The sequence below is a fragment of the Eumetopias jubatus genome, unplaced genomic scaffold (genome assembly GCF_037043125.1).
Source record: "Eumetopias jubatus isolate StellerSeaLion01/CBP00866 unplaced genomic scaffold, mEumJub1_p1.0 scaffold_2, whole genome shotgun sequence".
Lineage (NCBI taxonomy): Eukaryota > Metazoa > Chordata > Mammalia > Carnivora > Otariidae > Eumetopias > Eumetopias jubatus.
In genome coordinates this window covers 135,903,813-135,922,465 of record NW_028274808.1, presented here as the reverse complement: position 1 = coordinate 135,922,465, position 18,653 = coordinate 135,903,813, and the positions used below count along the sequence as shown (strand labels likewise).

The window sequence follows — 18,653 nt, the reverse complement described above, 5'->3', positions numbered from 1 at the left end:
TGCCTTCAGCTTAGGTTATGATCATGGGGTCCTGGGATCAAGCCCCACATTGGGCTCCCTGCTCAGCAGGGAGTCTGCTCCTCCCTCTCCCTCTGCTCCTCCCTCTGCTTGTGCTCTGTCTGTGTGTCTCTCAAATAAATAAATAAAATCTTTTAAAAAATGGGAAGAAATATACCCCCACCAAAAGTCATTTGAGTTACAGAAGTAAACTTCAGGGGCACCTGGTGGCTCAGTCTGTTAAGCGGCTGCCTTCGGCTTGGGTCATGATCTCAGAGTGCTGAGATCTAGCCCCACAGTGGGCTCTGCTCAGCGGGGAGCCTGCTTCTCCCTCTCCCTCTGCCTGCCGCTCTTGCCTGCTTGTGCTGTCTCTCTGTCTCTCTCAAATAAAATCTTTTTTTTTTTTTTTAAGTAAACTTCGGTTAAGATGAACACTCCATCTCTACTTCAGAATCCATTTAGTCTTATTTTAGATAGTGATTAACTTGGCTGTTGCCTTTCCTGACCCTACAACAAATTAGAAAGAGTAAATTAGAACTAAGTGAAAAGGATTCTGAAGACAGAGGCTAACATTAATAGGAAAGCATAATCAGGAATCTGGGAAGGTCAGGGACACTACAAAAGAACTGCTAAGGTAGTAATGTAGGTACTTTGTGTAGGGCAGACAGATGCAGACTCCTTAATTGTCCCTGAGGGCATAATTTTGAGACTGCAGGGAGCAGAGGGAAAAGCTTGAGCAGGACCTTGGGAAAGCTGGGTTTCCTGTTTGTGCAGAGCCAGCAGCACAGTAAGGGCCATGTGGTTCAAGCTCTCCCTCTGTCCCAGTTTCCTAATCTGTAAAATGAGGTAGATGTGCTAGATACTCTCAAACTTCCTTCCCCTTCAGCAGTTTTCTCATTTCATTGAATTTACAGTTGAGACCAGTTTATGATCTAAATTATAAATACATCAATGAGAACAAACTAGGTAATTGATTTGTATACTTTTTAAAAAAAGTAAATGAGCAAGAAAATTGCTTCGTGGTATGTTTGCATCTTGAAATACTACTCTGTTTCTGAGTTTCTCTGTTACCTTCTTATTTTAGAGTAATTATATGAATACATGCTTGAAAATAACTGTAGAATGTGGCTACTTATACTTGGCATTGTTTCTATAGGGATTTGAGGCTACTTTGGGACCATTTTTTTTTTTAAGATTTTATTTAGGGGCGCCTGGGTGGCTTAGTCGATTAAGCATCTGCCTGCCACTCAGGTCGTGATCCTGGGATTGAGCCCCACATTGGGCCCCCTGCTTACTGGGGAGCCTGCTTCTCCCTCTCCCCACCCCCTCTCATGCTTGTGCTCTCTGTCTCTAATATAAATAAAGAAATAAAATCTTTTTTAAAAAAATAAAGATTTTATTTACTCATTGGAGAGGGAGAGAGCATCTGAAGCAGACTCCACACTGAGTGCAGAGCCTGATGTGGGGTCCGATCCAGGACTGCGAAGTCATGACCTGAACCAAAACCAAGAGCTGACGCTCAACCAACTGAGCCAGCCAGACGCCCCTACTTTTGTACCGTTTAAGTCATTTTTCCTTCTTTTATTTTTTCATTTGAATTTTATCATTTTCATTTTTTCCCATTTTCCAGATGGTTATCCAAATGCAAACCCAGCCCAGGTTTCAACAGCAACATTTTTTCTTTTCTTCAGCGAAGAGTGGAGAAGGGAGAGCAGCTCTATCAGTATTGTTCACTGACCATAAAAGGCCTCTCTCTCAAGCAGCAGCTCCAGTGGGACCCTAACAGTCACCGTCTGCAAGGGTTTATGGACTTTGGCCTCGGTGCACTGGATGCTGATGAAACGCCCCTCGCCTCCGAAACGATTTTGTTAATGGCAGTGGGTATTTCTGGTCACTGGCGAGCACCTCTTGGTTATTTTTTCGTAAACAGGGCATCTGGGTATTTGCAAGCTCAGCTGCTGCGTCTTACCATCGGCAAACTGAGTGACATAGGGATCACAGTTCTGGCTGTTACGTCTGATGCTACAGCTCACAGTGTTCAGATGGCAAAAGCCTTGGGGATACATATCGACGGAGACAACATGAAGTGTACGTTTCAGCATCCTTCATCTTCCAGCCAACAGATTGCATACTTTTTTGATTCTTGCCACTTGCTCAGATTAATAAGAAACGCGTTTCAGAATTTGCAAAGCATTCATTTCATTAATGGCACAGCACATTGGCAGCACCTCGTGGAGTTAGGAGCACTAGGGGAACAGGAGTTAGCAAATATGGAAAGACTCCCAAGAAAACTTACAAATCTGAAAAACCATGTACTGAAGATGAACTGCGCTGCCCAAGTGTTCAGTGAGAGCGTGGCCAGTGCGTTGGAGTGCCTGCTGTCGTTAGGCCTGCCTCCGTTTCAAAACTGTATTGGTACCGTCCACTTTTTACGCTTAATTAACAACCTGTTTGACATCTTTAATAGTAGGAACTGTTATGGAAAGGGACTTAAAGGCCCTCTACTGCCTGAAACTTACAGTAAAATTAATCGTGTGCTAATTGAAGCCAAGACTATCTTTGTGACATTATCTGACGCTAGCAACAATCAAATAATTAAAGGTAAGCGAAAACTAGGATTCCTGGGATTTTTACTTAACGCTGAGAGCTTAAAATGGCTCTACCAGAATTATGTTTTCCCTAAGGTCATGCCTTTTCCGTATCTTCTGACTTATAAATTCAGTCAAGACCATCTGGAATTATTTCTGAAGATGCTTAGACAGGTATTAGTAACCAGTTCTAACCCTACCTGTATGGCATTCCAGAGAGCTTACCATAATTTGGAGACTAGATACAGATTACAAGACGAAGTTTTTCTAAGTGAAGTAAGCATCCTTGACATTTCAATTGCTCGAAGGACAGACTTGGCCCTTTGGACAGTTCAGCGTCAGTATGGTGTCAGTGTTATAAAGACTCTTTTTCACAAAGAGGATATTTGCCAAGACTGGTCTTATTGTTCTCTAAGTGAGGCATTACTCGATCTGTCAGATCACAGGCGAAAACTCACCTGTTGTGCCAGTTATATTGCAAATAAATTATCAGCTCTTTTAACTTGTGAGGACTGCATCAGTGCACTGTATGCTTCGGATCTCAAAGTTGCTAAAATTGGGTCACTGTTATGTGTTAAAAAGAAGAATGGTTTGCATTTCCCTTCGGAAAGTCTATGTCAAGTCATAAATATTTGTGAGCGAATTGTAAGAACCCATTCAAGAATGGCAGTCTATGAACTACTTCCTAAACAGAGAGAATTGTATCTCCAGCAGAAAATATTATGTGAGCTTTCTGGGCATATTTATCTTTTTGTAGACTTAGATGAGCATCTCTTTGATGGAGAAGTGTGTGCCATCAATCACTTCGTAAAGTTACTAAAGGATATAATAATTTGTTTCTTAAAGATCAGAGCTAAAGATGTAGCGCAGTACCCTTTAAAACACCATTCAGAAAGACTTGAAATGAAAACTTTGTCAAGGAAATACTGGTCACCTTTACAGGATTACAGATGTTCAGGTTTTGCTAATACCAATAAATTCAGGCATTTGTTAAGTAATGATGGATATCCATTCAAATGAGGGACCTAAAATATGTCAGTTTTTATGAAGAATAGTTGGTCAACATTTTTTAAAGTTCAACTTTATTTTATAAATTGACCATTTTGCACAGTTGACAAGTTTGTAATTCTGACTTATTAGAATTTCTAATTATGCATATTATAAAATCTCATACTTTGGTTTGCAGCATTGCAGTTACTTGGATCATAGAAAGCTGTAAGTCAGTAGGAGCAGACTAGCCAACAGATGCTGCTTTTGAATATACTACTCTAAGACTGAGTAATGGGACTGGACATACTTTTAACTTGTTCAGTCTATTTTAAAATGAGAGAATAACAACTAAGAGTGATTAAAACATTGACTCTGACAGATAGACTACCTTCCCTAAAAGTGCTTTGGTTTACAGCTCTTAAGAATGTTGACAGGAAAAAAAAAAAGTAAAAGGAATGTTGACAAAATACCTATAAAACCTTGGATATAATTTTTACTTACATAAGAAAATTAAGATGTGGTTTGAAGATTAGGCTAACTTAAAATACCAAATACCACAAAATCCCTTTGCCAGGGTACCCTAAAACAAATGTGCTGCAACGAAGCTGGGGAATGTAGTCCGGGAAGTACATAGGTGATGTCATTTTCACAATCCATTGTCCTTGGACTTCGAAACACTATTTTTGAGTAATAGCGTGGGTACTTACTTGACCACCGGAAGAGCCTGATGCCCATCAGAGAATGAGGAGAAGCCTTATTCCAGCTTCTCCTTCTGAAGTCTCCTTGTGTTTGCAGGGAGGCTGAAATAAATGTATTTTCAGTGTTGAGTGAATAATGGGATTCACACCATGCAATTAATAAATGAGAAAAATATGGTCAATTGAGACAATGGTTATGAAAATATTTGTCTTAATTATATAATGAGTTTTTTCAGAAATTTAGAGGCGCTTAAATAATCTGAAGATGGAAACATACAAAGAACAATTTTCTCCATTCTCTCACACCCAGAATTGAAAAGATGAATAGAAAAACATACAGGTATATGTACTTTCACATATGGGGAGTGTTTTAAATGGATAAAAGAAACAAACACATGATGATTCATCTCTGTGTGTAAAACATTTACTCTTCTTGTCATTGAGTGAATATTCACAAAGTACAGTTAATATGAAAACTTAAAATTGCAGAAGATTAACGACCAGGTAAAAGTTGAGTTTTATTAATTAAAATTCTCCTTAAATTGTATATTTTTATATGTTTGTTTGTTCTACCTCAAACAAAGGCTTAAGTTTTGAGATGTAACCAGAGTTGTACTACATTTTATGCAAGAGCTATTGCTGAGAAGTCTAGAGATTGTGGTTTTTGTTTGTAATAGAATGAGTTTAGATGCACCGGATAAATCTTATTTAAAGGAAGCCTATTTGTAAATCACCACCTTTTTAACTTATTGTTTATATAAATCCAAGTTTTGGCCTGAACTTTACTTAAAACTAGGTTCATATCTGTAGGTGTCTGTTCTTTGCTGTTGCATTTTACTACTGTACTAATATATACTGTAGTTTAAGAAATTAGTGTTTTGCATTATTTCTTCAAATGCTGGATAAACTGGACAAACATGGAAGACACAAATATTTCCTTCACTGCCTTTAATGGTTACTTGCTCTTGCCCTAGTGAAAGTGTTTCAAGTCTGTTATCAGGTTTGCTTCACATGATATGCTTTACAGTGAATTTTTAAAATAAATTATTCATATTTGACTAGGGTAATTTAGTTTATATTTTTCACTTAGCACCTTTGTCCTTTTTTCTTCAGAGAAAACAAACATTCTCTTCAGAAACTTATCTTGCCTGCTTTTCAACAAATAGTGCTGAAACAACTGGATGTCCACATGCAAAAGTATTAACTCTAAGTGGGTCAAAGACCTAAATGTAAAAGGTAAGACTAAAAACTCTTAGAAGAAAATAGAGTAAATCCTTAGTACTTGGATTAGGCAATAGTTTCTTAAATATGACCTGCAAAACATAACAGAAAGTAAATTGGACTTCACCAAAATTAAAAACTTGTGCTTCAAAGGATACCGTCAAGAAAGAGACAACACACAGAATGGGAGAAAATTTTTACTAATATATCCGATAAAGGACTTGTATCCAGAATATACAAAGAACTCCTGTAACTCAATAATGAAGGACAAATAACCCAGTTTGAAAAATGGGTAAAGAACATGAATAGACGTTCCTCAAAGGAGATCTGCAGGTGGCCTGTAATACATGAATATATACCGAACATCCTAAACCATCTGGGAAATGTAAATCAAAACCACAATGAGGTATCCCTTTACACCCACTGGGATGGCGATAAGACAGATAATAACAAGTGTTGACAACAATGTGGAGAAATTGAAACCCTCATACACTGTTGGTGGGAATGCAGATGCTTTGGAAAACAGCTTGGCAGTTCTTCAAAGGGTTAGTTAAACATAGAGTTACCATATCTCCCAGCAGTTCTACTGACAGGCATATACCCAAGAGAAATGAAAACATGTCCATTTAAAAACTTGTACACAAATTTCATAGCATTATTATGGCTAAAAAAGTGAAAATGCCTAAATGTCCAACTGATGAATGGATAAATAAAAATGTGCTGTATCCATTACCAATGGGTAATATGGTAGATATGTGTTGTACTGCCAGAACTCTTTTTGTGAAATGACTGTACCACTCTGCATTCCAATGAGGAGTGTATGAAAGTTCAGTAGCTCTCCTTTCTTCCCAGTATTTGGTAGTGCCAGGGTTTTGTTTTGAATTAGCCATCTTAATAGGTGTGCAGTGATATTTCATTGTGGCTTTCATTTCCATTTTCCTAATGGCTAAAGATGCTGAGCATCTTTTGATAGGATTATTTGCCATCCACATATTCTTAGGTGAAAGGTCTGTTCAAGTCTTTTGCCCATATTTTGGAAAGTTGGTTTTTTTTATTGTTACATATTTTGGATATAAGTGCCCTGATGTATTTTGCAAATATTTTCTGCCTATCTGTGGCTTTTCTTACTTTCTTAGTGTGTTTTGAAGAGCAGACATTAATTTTGCTGAGTTCAATTTATCAATTTTTTTCTTTTAGGGATCATACCTAGTTTCATACTTTGCCTAACTCAAGGCCACAGAGATTTTTCTTGTTTTCTTCTAGGTATTTTGTAGCTTTAGGTTTTGCATTTAGGTTATGATCCGTTTTCAGTTAATTTTGGTCTGTGGTGTAAGTTGAGTTTCATATATTTTTACATATGGATATCCCAGCACTGTTTGTTAAAAAGATTCTTCTTTCTTCCCTGAATGACCTTTGAACGCTTGTCAAAAATCGACCACTTATATATGGGTCTACTTCTGGGTTCTCTGTTCTGCTCCATTGATCCATAGGTTTAACACTTCACCAGTACCACAGTGACCTGATTAGCCTTATATGACTCTTCAAGCTAGGTGGGAGTCTGTCAACTCTGCTCTTTATTCAGAAATATTTGAATTGTACCTTTCTGTATAAATTTTATAATCAACTTGAGTTTTACAAAAATTCCTGCTGGGATTTTGACTGGAGTTTTGTGGAATCTAAAGATCAATTTGGAGAGAAATGAGATCTTAATAATATTGAATGTTCCAATCCATGAACATGGTATATCTTTTTTTAAGGTCTTAACTTTATCAATGTTTTCTACATTTCACCTACAGATCTTGTATATATTTGTTACATTTCATGTTTTGTGGTGCTACTATAATGGTAATTGTAAAAATTTGTTTCTAAATGTTCATTGCTACTATGTAAAAATACAGTTTTGTATATTGACTTTGCTTAAACTCACTCTAGTAGCTTTTTTTTAAAGATTGCTATGACTTTCCTATGTAGGCAGTCATATCATCCACCAGCAGATACTGTCTTATTCATTTCCAATCTGTGTCTTCTTCCCCTTCCCCCCACCTTATTGTATGGTGACGTGCAACACAATGTTGACCAAGAGTGCCTTGTTCCCAGTCCTTGAGGGGGAAACATTGTCTTCATCACTCATGATGTTAGCTGTAGACTTTTTGGTAGACGGTCTTTTTAGGTTGATAATCCCTTTCTTGCTCATTTGCCAAAGAGAGTGTGTGTGTGTTTAAATCATAAATGGGTCTTGAATTTTGTCAGATAATTTTTCTGCACCTTTTTTTTTGAAAAACATTTGAGATATAATCTACATACTGTAATATTTACCTTTTTAAAGCATGTAATTCAGCAGTTTTTAGTATATTCAAAAGGTTTCCTGCAACTTCTGACATGATCATGTAGTTTTACTTTTTGATGTTGATAGTGAATTACATTGGTTATTTTTAATGTTGAGCCAACCTTTTATTCCTGAGATAAAACCCAACCTGCTCATGATGCATTCTTTTTATCCATTGCCAGATTTCACTTGATAATAGAATCAATTACAGAGTTGAAGTCTGTGGCCTTACAGTAAATATTACCCTGAATATATTTATTTTCTTACTGCTTTTGAGTAAAAACTAAACATGCCTTAAATGCTTTCATAAAACTTACTATTTAGAGTTTTTAAAGAGACCTTTATACATTTCATTTTGTAAAATCACTTGGATCATAAAAAGCTCACACGTGGTCTATAGATAATGCCAAAATCTGCATTAAAGAAACCCTCACACACACACACACAAAGTCCTACGTAATTAACATAATAGAAAATAATTCCAATAGTAAAGGCTTTCTAGCTTCCCTCTCTGAGTCGCTGCTGTGGAATTTCTACATAAAATGCTGAAAAAGGATGCAACATGATGCTGGAGGTCCTGCTTTGGAAGCTGCATTTACATAAGTACTTATTTTCTTAACTACTTGTGTTACAGAACAATAAAAGTGGAAAACTTTTCTAAAGGTATTTTTATTCACATTTTACATAAGACTGAGAAAATGTCAGTTGTCCCTATGAAAGAATAGGGACGCTAAAGCAGTAGTCTCTCATGGTTGCTGCTCTGGTTTTATTGCAGGCAACATTAAGGTTCTGTTTCCTACATAATCCAGAGATAAGACCTACAGATTGCTTTTAGTTCTTGAGAGAAAAGGAAACTAAGAAAGGTGCTCACCATAAAAACATCAAACATTAAAGGAAAAAGTAGACCAAGTTTCTGCCCTTACGCAGTGGGAAAAAAGACATACTCTTCATTTCAAAGCAATTTAGCTTAATCATAATTGGGCAAAATGAGAGACTTATTTTTTAGTTGTGTGCTTTCAGAAGTAATGTTAAATTTACTTAAAATCAGATTTTAAAAGTTTCTTGTAACCTGTTTAAAAGTGTTTTTAAAGAAAACAAAACCCTTTTTTTACAGAATAGTATAAATGTTTATTTTCTGTATGATTTACTTTGCTGTCCTGTTTTTACAATATAGAAAAGTGTATTCTTTGAATAGCTCTAGTAAATATAAATTTAATCTTTCTACTTTGGGATGTAAATAGAGCTAAAAAAATTATATACCCAACCCGCCCCAAATAGTCTTTTAAAATTGTTGAATTAATGTGGATATTAATCTTGTTCAGCAATTTGATGCAAATGCCTAAATACAAAAAGTTGCTTAGTAAGTACTACACAGGAAGGAAAAGTCTTAATACTTTAGATAGCTTCTTGAAAATCAGAAAAACTAGTAGCATTTGATTGCACCTTCAAGTTTTTACAAGCAAAACATTCTCAAGCAATGCCGTCATACATAATCTACAATTGTAATCCAAATTTCACAAACATTTTCTGCACACTGTATATAAATACACATCACAAAGGTGCAATTAGAATTAAACACAGAATATGTACAAAATGAACAAAGTTTAGGTTTAGACCAAAAAGGTATTGTAATCTTTTGAAAAATAACTTGATTAGATAATTTTTATCCTCTTACACTAATTTACATTTATACAAATTTTAATTATACTAGACTGAGGTGCTAAGAATGTTTGCACTATCTACATTTAAAGTTACTGCACTATAATTTTATAAATCCAAATTTCAAAAGGAAGATACTTCAATGAATAACGGAATCTTCTTTTGGATTACTTAATTTCTATTGCCTATATGTTGCGTGTTCATATGAACATATATACACACTTAATACATACAACTATAGATTCCTTGTAGGAAATGTAATAATCATACACTAATCATTACTGAGGATTAAGGTACCTAACAAAATGCCTGAATTCCAACACGTTTTTTTCTTGTCATAAAATCCGGAGTCCTATTACTGGCTCTTAAATTCATAAAGCTTTCGAATTCTGAATTAGTGAAAATGATTTAGGTTATTTTAGTAGTAATAAAACACTCATACTTTCAGCTTACCAAATCACTAAAAAAAATGCCATATTAAGCTTCCCTTACAAAAAGAAATCCCACTATAATTTTGAAAGTTTTGTTAGGAGGCCCTTTCAGTAAATCAAGTAAGACTCAATACATTGGATTGAGATCTCTTAGTTCAAAAGTCTATAAAGAGAACTGTATAGATGAAAAATCCTTCCCTAAATTCATCTATTAGAGCTTCAATGTTCTTTATTTCTCCATCCAAGCCAAATTTTATACCTGATAATTATGTAAGGTTTTATATCATCACTACATAATAACATTAAGTTCTATTCATATGCACCTCTCACTTTTAATAGTACCCGGTAATCACTTTGACAATTTATTATCATTTCAAATGCACACCACCTCCTTCAAAGAAAACGGAAACACCCTAGAGCATTTCTTAGTCACTCCTTAGAGAAACACATTGCCTATTAAGAACTATTTACTGTCCCTTAACACTTTATTTTTTTAAAAACCTTTTTATTTTAAAAGTGTGCCTATGGATTACTTCCCCTTCTGACATTTCCAAAGTGACAACAGGGTGTTATTCCAGAATCTGTGCTAAATAGCTGTTTTTTCTTAAAAAGACAGTGCTTTTCTAAACACAAAATGTCATCTGAATATGTTTCATAAGAATTTGTTTATGTAGATATTCTATCTGCTTAGGTCTAGTGCCAAAGAATGGGCAATACCAATGGTTCTTTGGCTTTTTCTACTGGAACAAAGTCATACAACACCATATGTTACAAATTATAGTCATTTATAAATGTCCTTTGTCAATAGAATTAGAAGGATAGAACATCTAATTCTTAAGAAACCCATGCAAATTAAAAATCCATATAATACAATAAAGAAAAACTCAATTTAGAAGGGGCATAAACAGATTTAACTGAGATTTAAAATGTACTAATTTCCTCATTTAAAATTTCTCCTCTTTCAATATTATAATTTCAGGTCTCACAAGGACTGAATTAACAATACAATAATTGTTAAACTATCTTCCAGAAAATCAAGTGTCCCTGCACCTTCAATTTTCTGTAGAGTTCCATTTATCAGTCTTTTGTGCAAGAGTTAGCAATTCATGGCACAAGGGTCACTTTTTGCTTTTCCTGCAGAGTTGATGACGCTCATCAAACATCGTCCGAATTCCTCAAGTATCATCCGTTCGGCGGCTGCCTTTGATTTTCCCTTCTTGTCTGCCTGCTCTGCCTGGGCAAGAAGGCAATTACACGTGGCTTCGGCTACTTCCTTAGTTACAAATGTAAATGGCAATCTGAAACGATTTTTGAGAGAGAAAGAGAGATGATGATGGCGTTGAGTCACAACAAAAATGAATGATACTATTTCAAGTGAGAATCTGTTGACATTTTCATGATTCACCAGCACGCTGAGCACTACAATTTGTGCAGGGAGCACAGGCACATCCTGGAGAGCTTTAAAAAGTTAGACCTGGTTTTATTATTGAGCATATTTTTTAAACACTGTTCAGAAAATATAATTTTAATAAAATACATGTCTTATTACCTAGACAAGGTTATCTGGTTAACTAAAAGATGTTAATTCTACATGTTGACCAGATAATTCTATAACAAAGTACTCCTAATTCATGAATGGTAGTTTCCAGAGTGCAATCTTTGTTTTATTGAGTGCTATTTTTTCGTGGCCTAGAACACTGCCTGACACATAGAAACACTCCCATGGATATTTGCTGAATGAATAAAATTGGGAATTGAAAACATTATCTCCTGGACAACATTAAAAATAAAGCACTTTCCCATAGTCCCATATATATTGTTCATAAGAAACAAAAAAGCACATAAAAATTTTGCATTGTTCCGTCACAACAAACAAAACAATGGGGAAACCAAATGCTGTTCTATACATGGAGTTTCATTCATAAAGACCTAAACTATTAGGTATTAAATAAGAGCAATCCATCTTGAGACTTGCTATATGTAACCAATTCTTAAAGCCTTCAGAGACAAAATCAGGCAACCTAATATAACCACTAACTCGACAACACTGACAGAGGGAAACTGCAGAACAAACAAAGTCTGAAATTTGGGTCTGCTAGGACGAGAGAAAGTGAGGATTTGGGCTGCTGTACAGTTGTACAGAGAACTTCAAAATACAAAACACTTTCAATTAGAGAATATGATGTTAATATTGTATAATTAGTAACACTGTGTAATAGTGCTCATTATATAACATTTGGAAACTACAGAAAAGCAAAAGGAAAAAATTCAAATTTTTGCCACTCAGCAGTGTATAAACATGACAGTATAAATTGTTAATAATTTTTTAGTTTTGATTATAGTGTATAATTTTGTGCTTTTTCACTTTATATTTTTCCCAGGTATTAACTGTAAATATTTTAGTGTAGCAATATCTTTTATTTCCACATGGAGATTTAGATTTAATAATCTAAAGGATTACTGAAAGCAGATGACCAGAAAGGATCCCTTGTTGTAACCCTTATTGAAGTGTCTACCCATTTCTACTTTATCCAGTCAATAACCATTTGTTGATTATATTCCAGTTACAAGAATTCTTCAGAATTACTATCTGAAATATTCTGCACAAAAAGAAGCATTTTCTAGGGGTGCCTGGGTGGCTCAGTCGGTTAAGCATCTGACTCTTGGTTTCAGCTCAGGTGATCTCATGGTCGTGAGATTGAGCCCCCTGTCGGGCTCTGCGCTCAGCACAGAGTCTGCTTGGAATTCTCTTTCCCTCTCCCTCTGCCCTTCCTGTTCATGCCCTCTCCCTCTCTCTCTCTCTCAAACAAATAATTTTTTTTAAAAGAAGCATTTCTTTCTTTTTTTAAAAAAAGATTTTATTTATTCATTTGAGAGAGAGAGAGAGAGCCAAGTCGGGGGAGAGGCAGAGGGAGAAGCAGACTCCCTGCTGAGTTGGGAGCCTGATGTAGGGCTCAATCCCAGGACTCCGAGATCATGACCTGAGCCGAAGGCAGATGCTCAACCATCTGAGCCACCCAGGCGCCCCTAAAGAAGCATTTCTATAAGCATTAGAGTCTACTTCAACTCAGGTATTTGAAATAATATATCCCATTTGCAAGGTTCATTGCATTTAATAATTCCTCAAATTAACCTCTACCAAACTCTACTACAGATCCACATCAGCAAGTTCTGCTGCATGAGGCCCTGCCAAACGCTGGGCTAGACATGCTTTATTCTTCATAGCCACTTCGTAAGGCTGATGGGAAGGATTAAGGAAACCAGGACTGAGAGAGGGAGTGCTTGTCGAATTCACAAACTACCACAGAGCACAGATGGTATTTAAACTCAGCTCAGCCAGGCTTTATGGCTGGAGCTTTCCTACTCCAGAGTTCAGCAGTCTAGTGAAATAAGGGGCTACAATAATAAGGTATGTGAAAGGTGTGCCGGAAAGACAGGGAAAGGGCTACAAGGGCCTGGAAAAAGAAGAGATTAAGTAAAAATGTGCAAAATTATGAATGATGATACTACCTGGAAGAGTTATAAAAATTTGGTTTTCTTAAGGGTTTGTCACATTACAAATAATGACCTCATCTTAGTGGGGAGAAATTCAATTAAATTAAGCACAGTGAATTTTAGAAGTGTGTACTATATCTGACAGTGGTTTTCCTGTTACCTCCAAATTCCTTTACACGTAACTAAAGATAGAAAATGCAAAAAGAGGTCTGCAACAATCAAAAGTATGAACTTAATTTTGTCCAAAGAGAAGAAACTTTACCAAAAATAATCATACTACAAAGAGATTAAAATACCGACTTACTTTCCTCCTCCACTATTCAAGGCTGGTGTTGGCCTAGTAAGCAAGTCTGAAATTTGGGAAGATAACTTCGTTTTCGCTGCTGTTTGTTGCTGTACCCTTACTTCAGCTGCATCTGCCAAGTGCATCAGTGTCTTTCTTTCTGGGCTTTCTTCGAAATTCTTACAGCCGACACATTTGCATATTGAGGAACACATTATTTTTGCCTAAAAGATTTACAAAAGAAAAGCTTCCAAATCAAATCCAAAAAAACATTAAGTAGACTCTGTGATCAAATCAGTAGAGAACAGAATTAACTGGCCAATTGACAATAGACACAATGGACATGTCTTTTCCTGACAAATACTAAATGGGCTAATAACTACATATGTGGATAGGTCAGCTGTTCTTAAATATCTGAGAGTGACTACACAGTGTATGTCTCTGAGCCCTTCCATGTCAGTTTTTCCCCCGTCTAAAAGTTTTCCCCGATATGAATAACGTCTGTTCTGTATAAAGAATATGAATGATGTAATATTTAAAAATAACGGTTATCCAGAATTCAACCACCTCAATCAAATCACCATTAACATGTTGGTGACTTCCCACTTAGGCAAAAACACAATTATCACATTAAAGGAATTTCATAGATGTTATTTTCATTATGGATAATCTCCATAATCTCCCTCCCTGAATCCCCTTCTCCAGATTCCCCAAACCCTTCAATAGTTCATATTAAACTAGTGTGTCCTTGTATGTAAAAATATGTAAAACATATATTTTTAGGAAAAACACAGCCCTCATGTACAAATAGCTATCTTAGCTAACAAATACATCAGTCTTTGTTTTTTTAGGTTGTTTTACAAAATCATATGCTCACTTTCTGCATCTTCCTTTACTCACGCTACGCCTCATGGAATCGCCCCCAGTCCCAAGCTGGCCCCGCCCAGTCATCTAGCATAAACTGAATCCATTATATTTAATGGCTGGGCAGTAATCCCTGGTATGGATGTGCCACAAGTGATTCAGGCATTCACTTGCCTGTTGCTTGGCCTTTATTTTGTTTCTAGTTCTTGAGTACCACAAATAATGTATAAAAAGTTTTTTTTAATATATTATGCTTTTATTTCTATGAGCCAGATTTCTAGAATTGGGCTCACTGGTACATGTATTTTAATAGATGTGGCCAGACTTTTTTCAATTCTACCGCCTCACATCTCATGAGCAATGTATAAAAGCCTTTCCCATATTCCCTCCAACAGTGTATACTAGAGCTCTTTTTAACATTTACCAATCTGATTGGGGGAAAGAGGTATAAAGTGAGATCTCATTGTTCTTTCATTTACATTTCCCAGACCTAGTAAATCTGAGTATCTTTTGTTGGCTTCATTTTCTTCAGCGAACCCATGTCAATTTAAAGAAACATACCTAGCGCCCTTTCTACAGCACCTGGCAAGATAAACAAATCATATTATGATGAACACATTTACCCTGCTCCTTTCTTACACAAATAAATTCTCTTTCCCAAGGGAAAAAAATGCATATACATTTTGAGTTCATGGTTTACTATGAGCCAGTCTGAGAATCTAACTAAAGCAATACTTAATAAATATCTAACGATGAAGAGATAAAATCTCTGACATCAAGGGGGAAAAAGACATGCCACTAATGGTAATTTAGATTAAGTATGAAGAACCCTAAGAAAGGTACTAATAATCTAAGAGGAACTTGGGAAGGAGAAATTAAAATGATAGGGTATTCATTTAGCTTTGCTAATTTAACTTCCCTTGTGGTCAAAAAAAGGGGAGGAAACAAGGTTACAAGGCACAGCCATTTAAATAATGTGGATAGTCACTCATCTACTCAACAAGCCCTGAGAAGTGTGTGAAAGGAACATGAATGTGTTATCCAGATGTAGACCAACTGGACCAAAAAAGCCAATTCAATTCAAAAGACCAACAACTGCACACAAACTCTCAAATAACATCACAGCCAATTCACAGTGAGCCAATCAGCTACCGCTAGTCATAGTTTAGTGTATTCCAAGTTTTTCCATTTCTTGGTCTTTTAGAATGACAAATGAGTTATTAGACACTGTGTGTCCTAAATGTCAAGGATTTTATTATAACAGGGCAGCTTTTTCTCTTCTAATGTATCTCAACCAGCACTGCCTTTTCTACTTCTATTAATTCTCAGATTCAATTAAATTATTGGTTCTTTTACGTTTGCATTTCCTATGCCCTGCATGTACTGACTGTTCAATGCCATACGCATGGAAGGGCTGCCTTGCCCTTCTGACCCAGCTTTACATCAATTTCCATTTTCTCTCTTTTTGTGGATTTGGTTTTATAACTTACATTTTTTACATATTCAGGACAAATTTTGTATGATATGGTTTATGAAGAAAAGCCACCTATTTCATCAGGTGTTTAAACAAAAGAGTCCATCTTTTCCAACACAGAATAAAAAGCTGATTAATGGATTATAAGACATTATTTAAGAGACTTTCAAAATATTCTTGATTATATGCAATTTTCATTCATATTGACTTTAGGACTGACAAGAGGTTGTTAGCTTACTACACTTCTTGAGAGGAGTATTTGACTTCTAAAATACGTGAATTAAGAATTCATTACACAGAGAATACATGGGGCGCCTGGGTGGCTCAGTCATTAAGCATCTGCCTTCGGCTCGGGTCATGACCCCAGGGTCCTGGGATCGAGCCCCGCATCGGGCTCCCTGCTCCGCGGGAAGCCTGCTCCTCCCTCTGACCCTCCCCCTGCTTGTGTCCCTTTCTCGCTGTGTCTCTGTCAAATAAATAAATAAAATCTTTAAAAAAAATTTTTTAAATAAAAATAAATTAAAAAAAAGGATTCATTACACAGAGAATACAGTATACAAAATCTTTACTGTGACACATTTTGTATGGCAAGGGGCACCGAATGGCAGGAACAGATTCCCGAAGCACAGCAAACCCTACGAGGGGAGAATGCCAGCCTTGGTATTACTTTACCAAGTGCAAGGCTATGGCTTCTGCCAAAACTAAAAATAAGGTATCCCTCTCAACAGGAAGTCTGAAAGACTGAAAATATAATAGAAGAGAAGAGCCAATTAACTGTAGGAATGACTCAACTCAAAAGGCTGTCACGAGAGTTTCAGGTACACCAAGAAAGCAATACAGAAGCATAGAGTAATCTTGGGCATGAATAGATTATTATATTTAAGCTTCGAAAATAAAAATAATAAACTTATAGTACTTTGTCTATAGCAAGAAGGGGATGATTTAAATAGCATCTAAAAATAAACAGTATCTGTCATAGCAGAGCTTCAACCACTTTCTCCTGGAAAGATGCCTGACCAATAAATAAAAACAGCCAGTTGAGTGGGATGGTGGAATGGCAAAAATGGATGCAGTCACTTCATGATGACCAATAACCTCAGCCAGCAATATTCCATATGTCTCCTTGCCTATTCTTGGACTCAGAAAGCAAACTTCTGAACATAATTCAGTTTTTCATAGAGCAGTGCTCTTCAAGAGGACAACAGGCATTTTGGGCAAGATAAATCTTTACTTTCAGGACCGCCCCCTGGAATGCAGGCTATTTTGTATCCATATATATTTTCAAAAAGCCCATGGAGTGCGGTGGGTAGGACTGCCCCTCAGTTGAGGACCATTGCTAGAGTTTCCAATCCACTCTGATGTTATTTTTACTAAAAATGAATAAACTGGTGCCCTGATTTGCGTACTTCCAGGCATAATGATTAAGAAGTATGAACTGATAAATCAGACGATGAGACCCAAAGCATTATGTAATGACAAAACCAAGCTATCATTCCTCTGAAGGCCTGCTTGGGAGGCCAGAAGGTCTTCCTCAAACTAGGGTCCGTGCACCAGCTGTGCACATTTTCAAACTGTAAGAGCAGAGTACTTTCCCGATTTGCAGGTAAATTTTTACAATATACCCTTTCCCAAAGTTATTTGCAAAAACCAGTTCGATTATGTTCCCCAACCAGCATCTCACCTCATAGCATTCACAGTAGTTTTTAAGACATCCTGATCGTTTGCAATTACATCCTTTGCTGTGACGTCGATCTGATTCTCCCTCCTTTCCTTTCCCTATCTTAGGCTTAAAAGCTTCTGGATTTCTGTCAAGGCATGCCTATCAAAACAGATCAAATATCAACTGAAGTTCACAGTACACTAAACACTGCAAAAGGAATTAATTTTCATTGTAAAACAACTGAGTTCTACAAAAATCAGGTGAAACGGGAAGTTTTTGTCAGTTAAATAAAATAAAATAAAAAATAATCACCTTTATTGCTTTTTGCCTTTCATTTTCATGTTCCAAATTATTATAACAATTAGTACAATTGCAGTTGTTGCAAAATTCACCATTTGCAAAGCAATCACAATATCTGGAATATAAAAATCAGTGCAAGTCACATAAAAAAGTCATTGTTAAAATAAATAGAACTAGAAATTACCTGCTTAAGAGCATTATACACTCAGGAAAGCATTTTAGAATGTACTTGGAGACACCCAGTTATGGAATTAATATATACTGACAGTCAACCACATGATCAGGCTCAAATGTCAAGTCACTGCTCCCAGAATTTTGGTTTAGAAACTTAGTTCCAGGATTAACTGCTGTCAACACAAAAGCTATGTGATTTTATATGCTCCCAAAGTACGTTATTTCAAATCATAAAAAAGGAAAAACATGGGCTATCTTCCAGTAGTGGAATCGGCTCCCTTGAACTACAGTCGTGCTTCTTGGGATTCTAAAGCCCTTGTATGACCAATGCTTTTCACTTAACTGTTTCAGGCCAAACCTCTTGGTTCAGAGCTAATAAGCAAATTAATCATCCAACAATTTTAAAAGCTACTCAGAGTATCACCTCATTTAGGAGGCCAAATATAAAGGTCATAAGTAAGGTCAAATTTATGATTATTGAAGATAGAGACTA

The 18,653-nt window shown here is 36.2% G+C and overlaps 2 protein-coding genes across 4 annotated transcripts in view; one reads left to right on the top strand and one right to left on the bottom strand.

Annotated features, from left to right (window-relative positions):
* Window positions 1-18,653, top strand: part of THAP9 (THAP domain containing 9) — a 37,925-nt gene that overhangs the window by 13,816 nt on the left and 5,456 nt on the right. Inside the window, exons 5-6 of one of the 3 annotated variants that reach the window (XR_003612469.2) lie at window positions 1,628-4,613; window positions 5,387-8,476. Coding sequence is in view for 1 of the 3 variants with exons in the window: in XM_028124148.2 (XP_027979949.1) it covers window positions 1,628-3,605 (1,978 nt within the window). In the remaining 2 variants the exon portion in view is untranslated. Of the gene's footprint in view, window positions 1-1,627; window positions 8,477-18,653 lie in introns of those variants that run through there. The other 2 variants (XR_015767791.1, XM_028124148.2) reach the window with 2 other exon arrangements.
* The window catches only part of LIN54 (lin-54 DREAM MuvB core complex component), a 61,356-nt gene continuing 51,663 nt past the window's right edge, over window positions 8,961-18,653 (bottom strand). Inside the window, 4 exon segments of the mRNA XM_088021137.1 lie at window positions 8,961-11,208; window positions 13,710-13,912; window positions 17,708-17,845; window positions 17,999-18,101. Coding sequence (XP_087877263.1) covers window positions 11,007-11,208; window positions 13,710-13,912; window positions 17,708-17,845; window positions 17,999-18,101 — 646 coding nt within the window. The 3' untranslated portion in view covers window positions 8,961-11,006.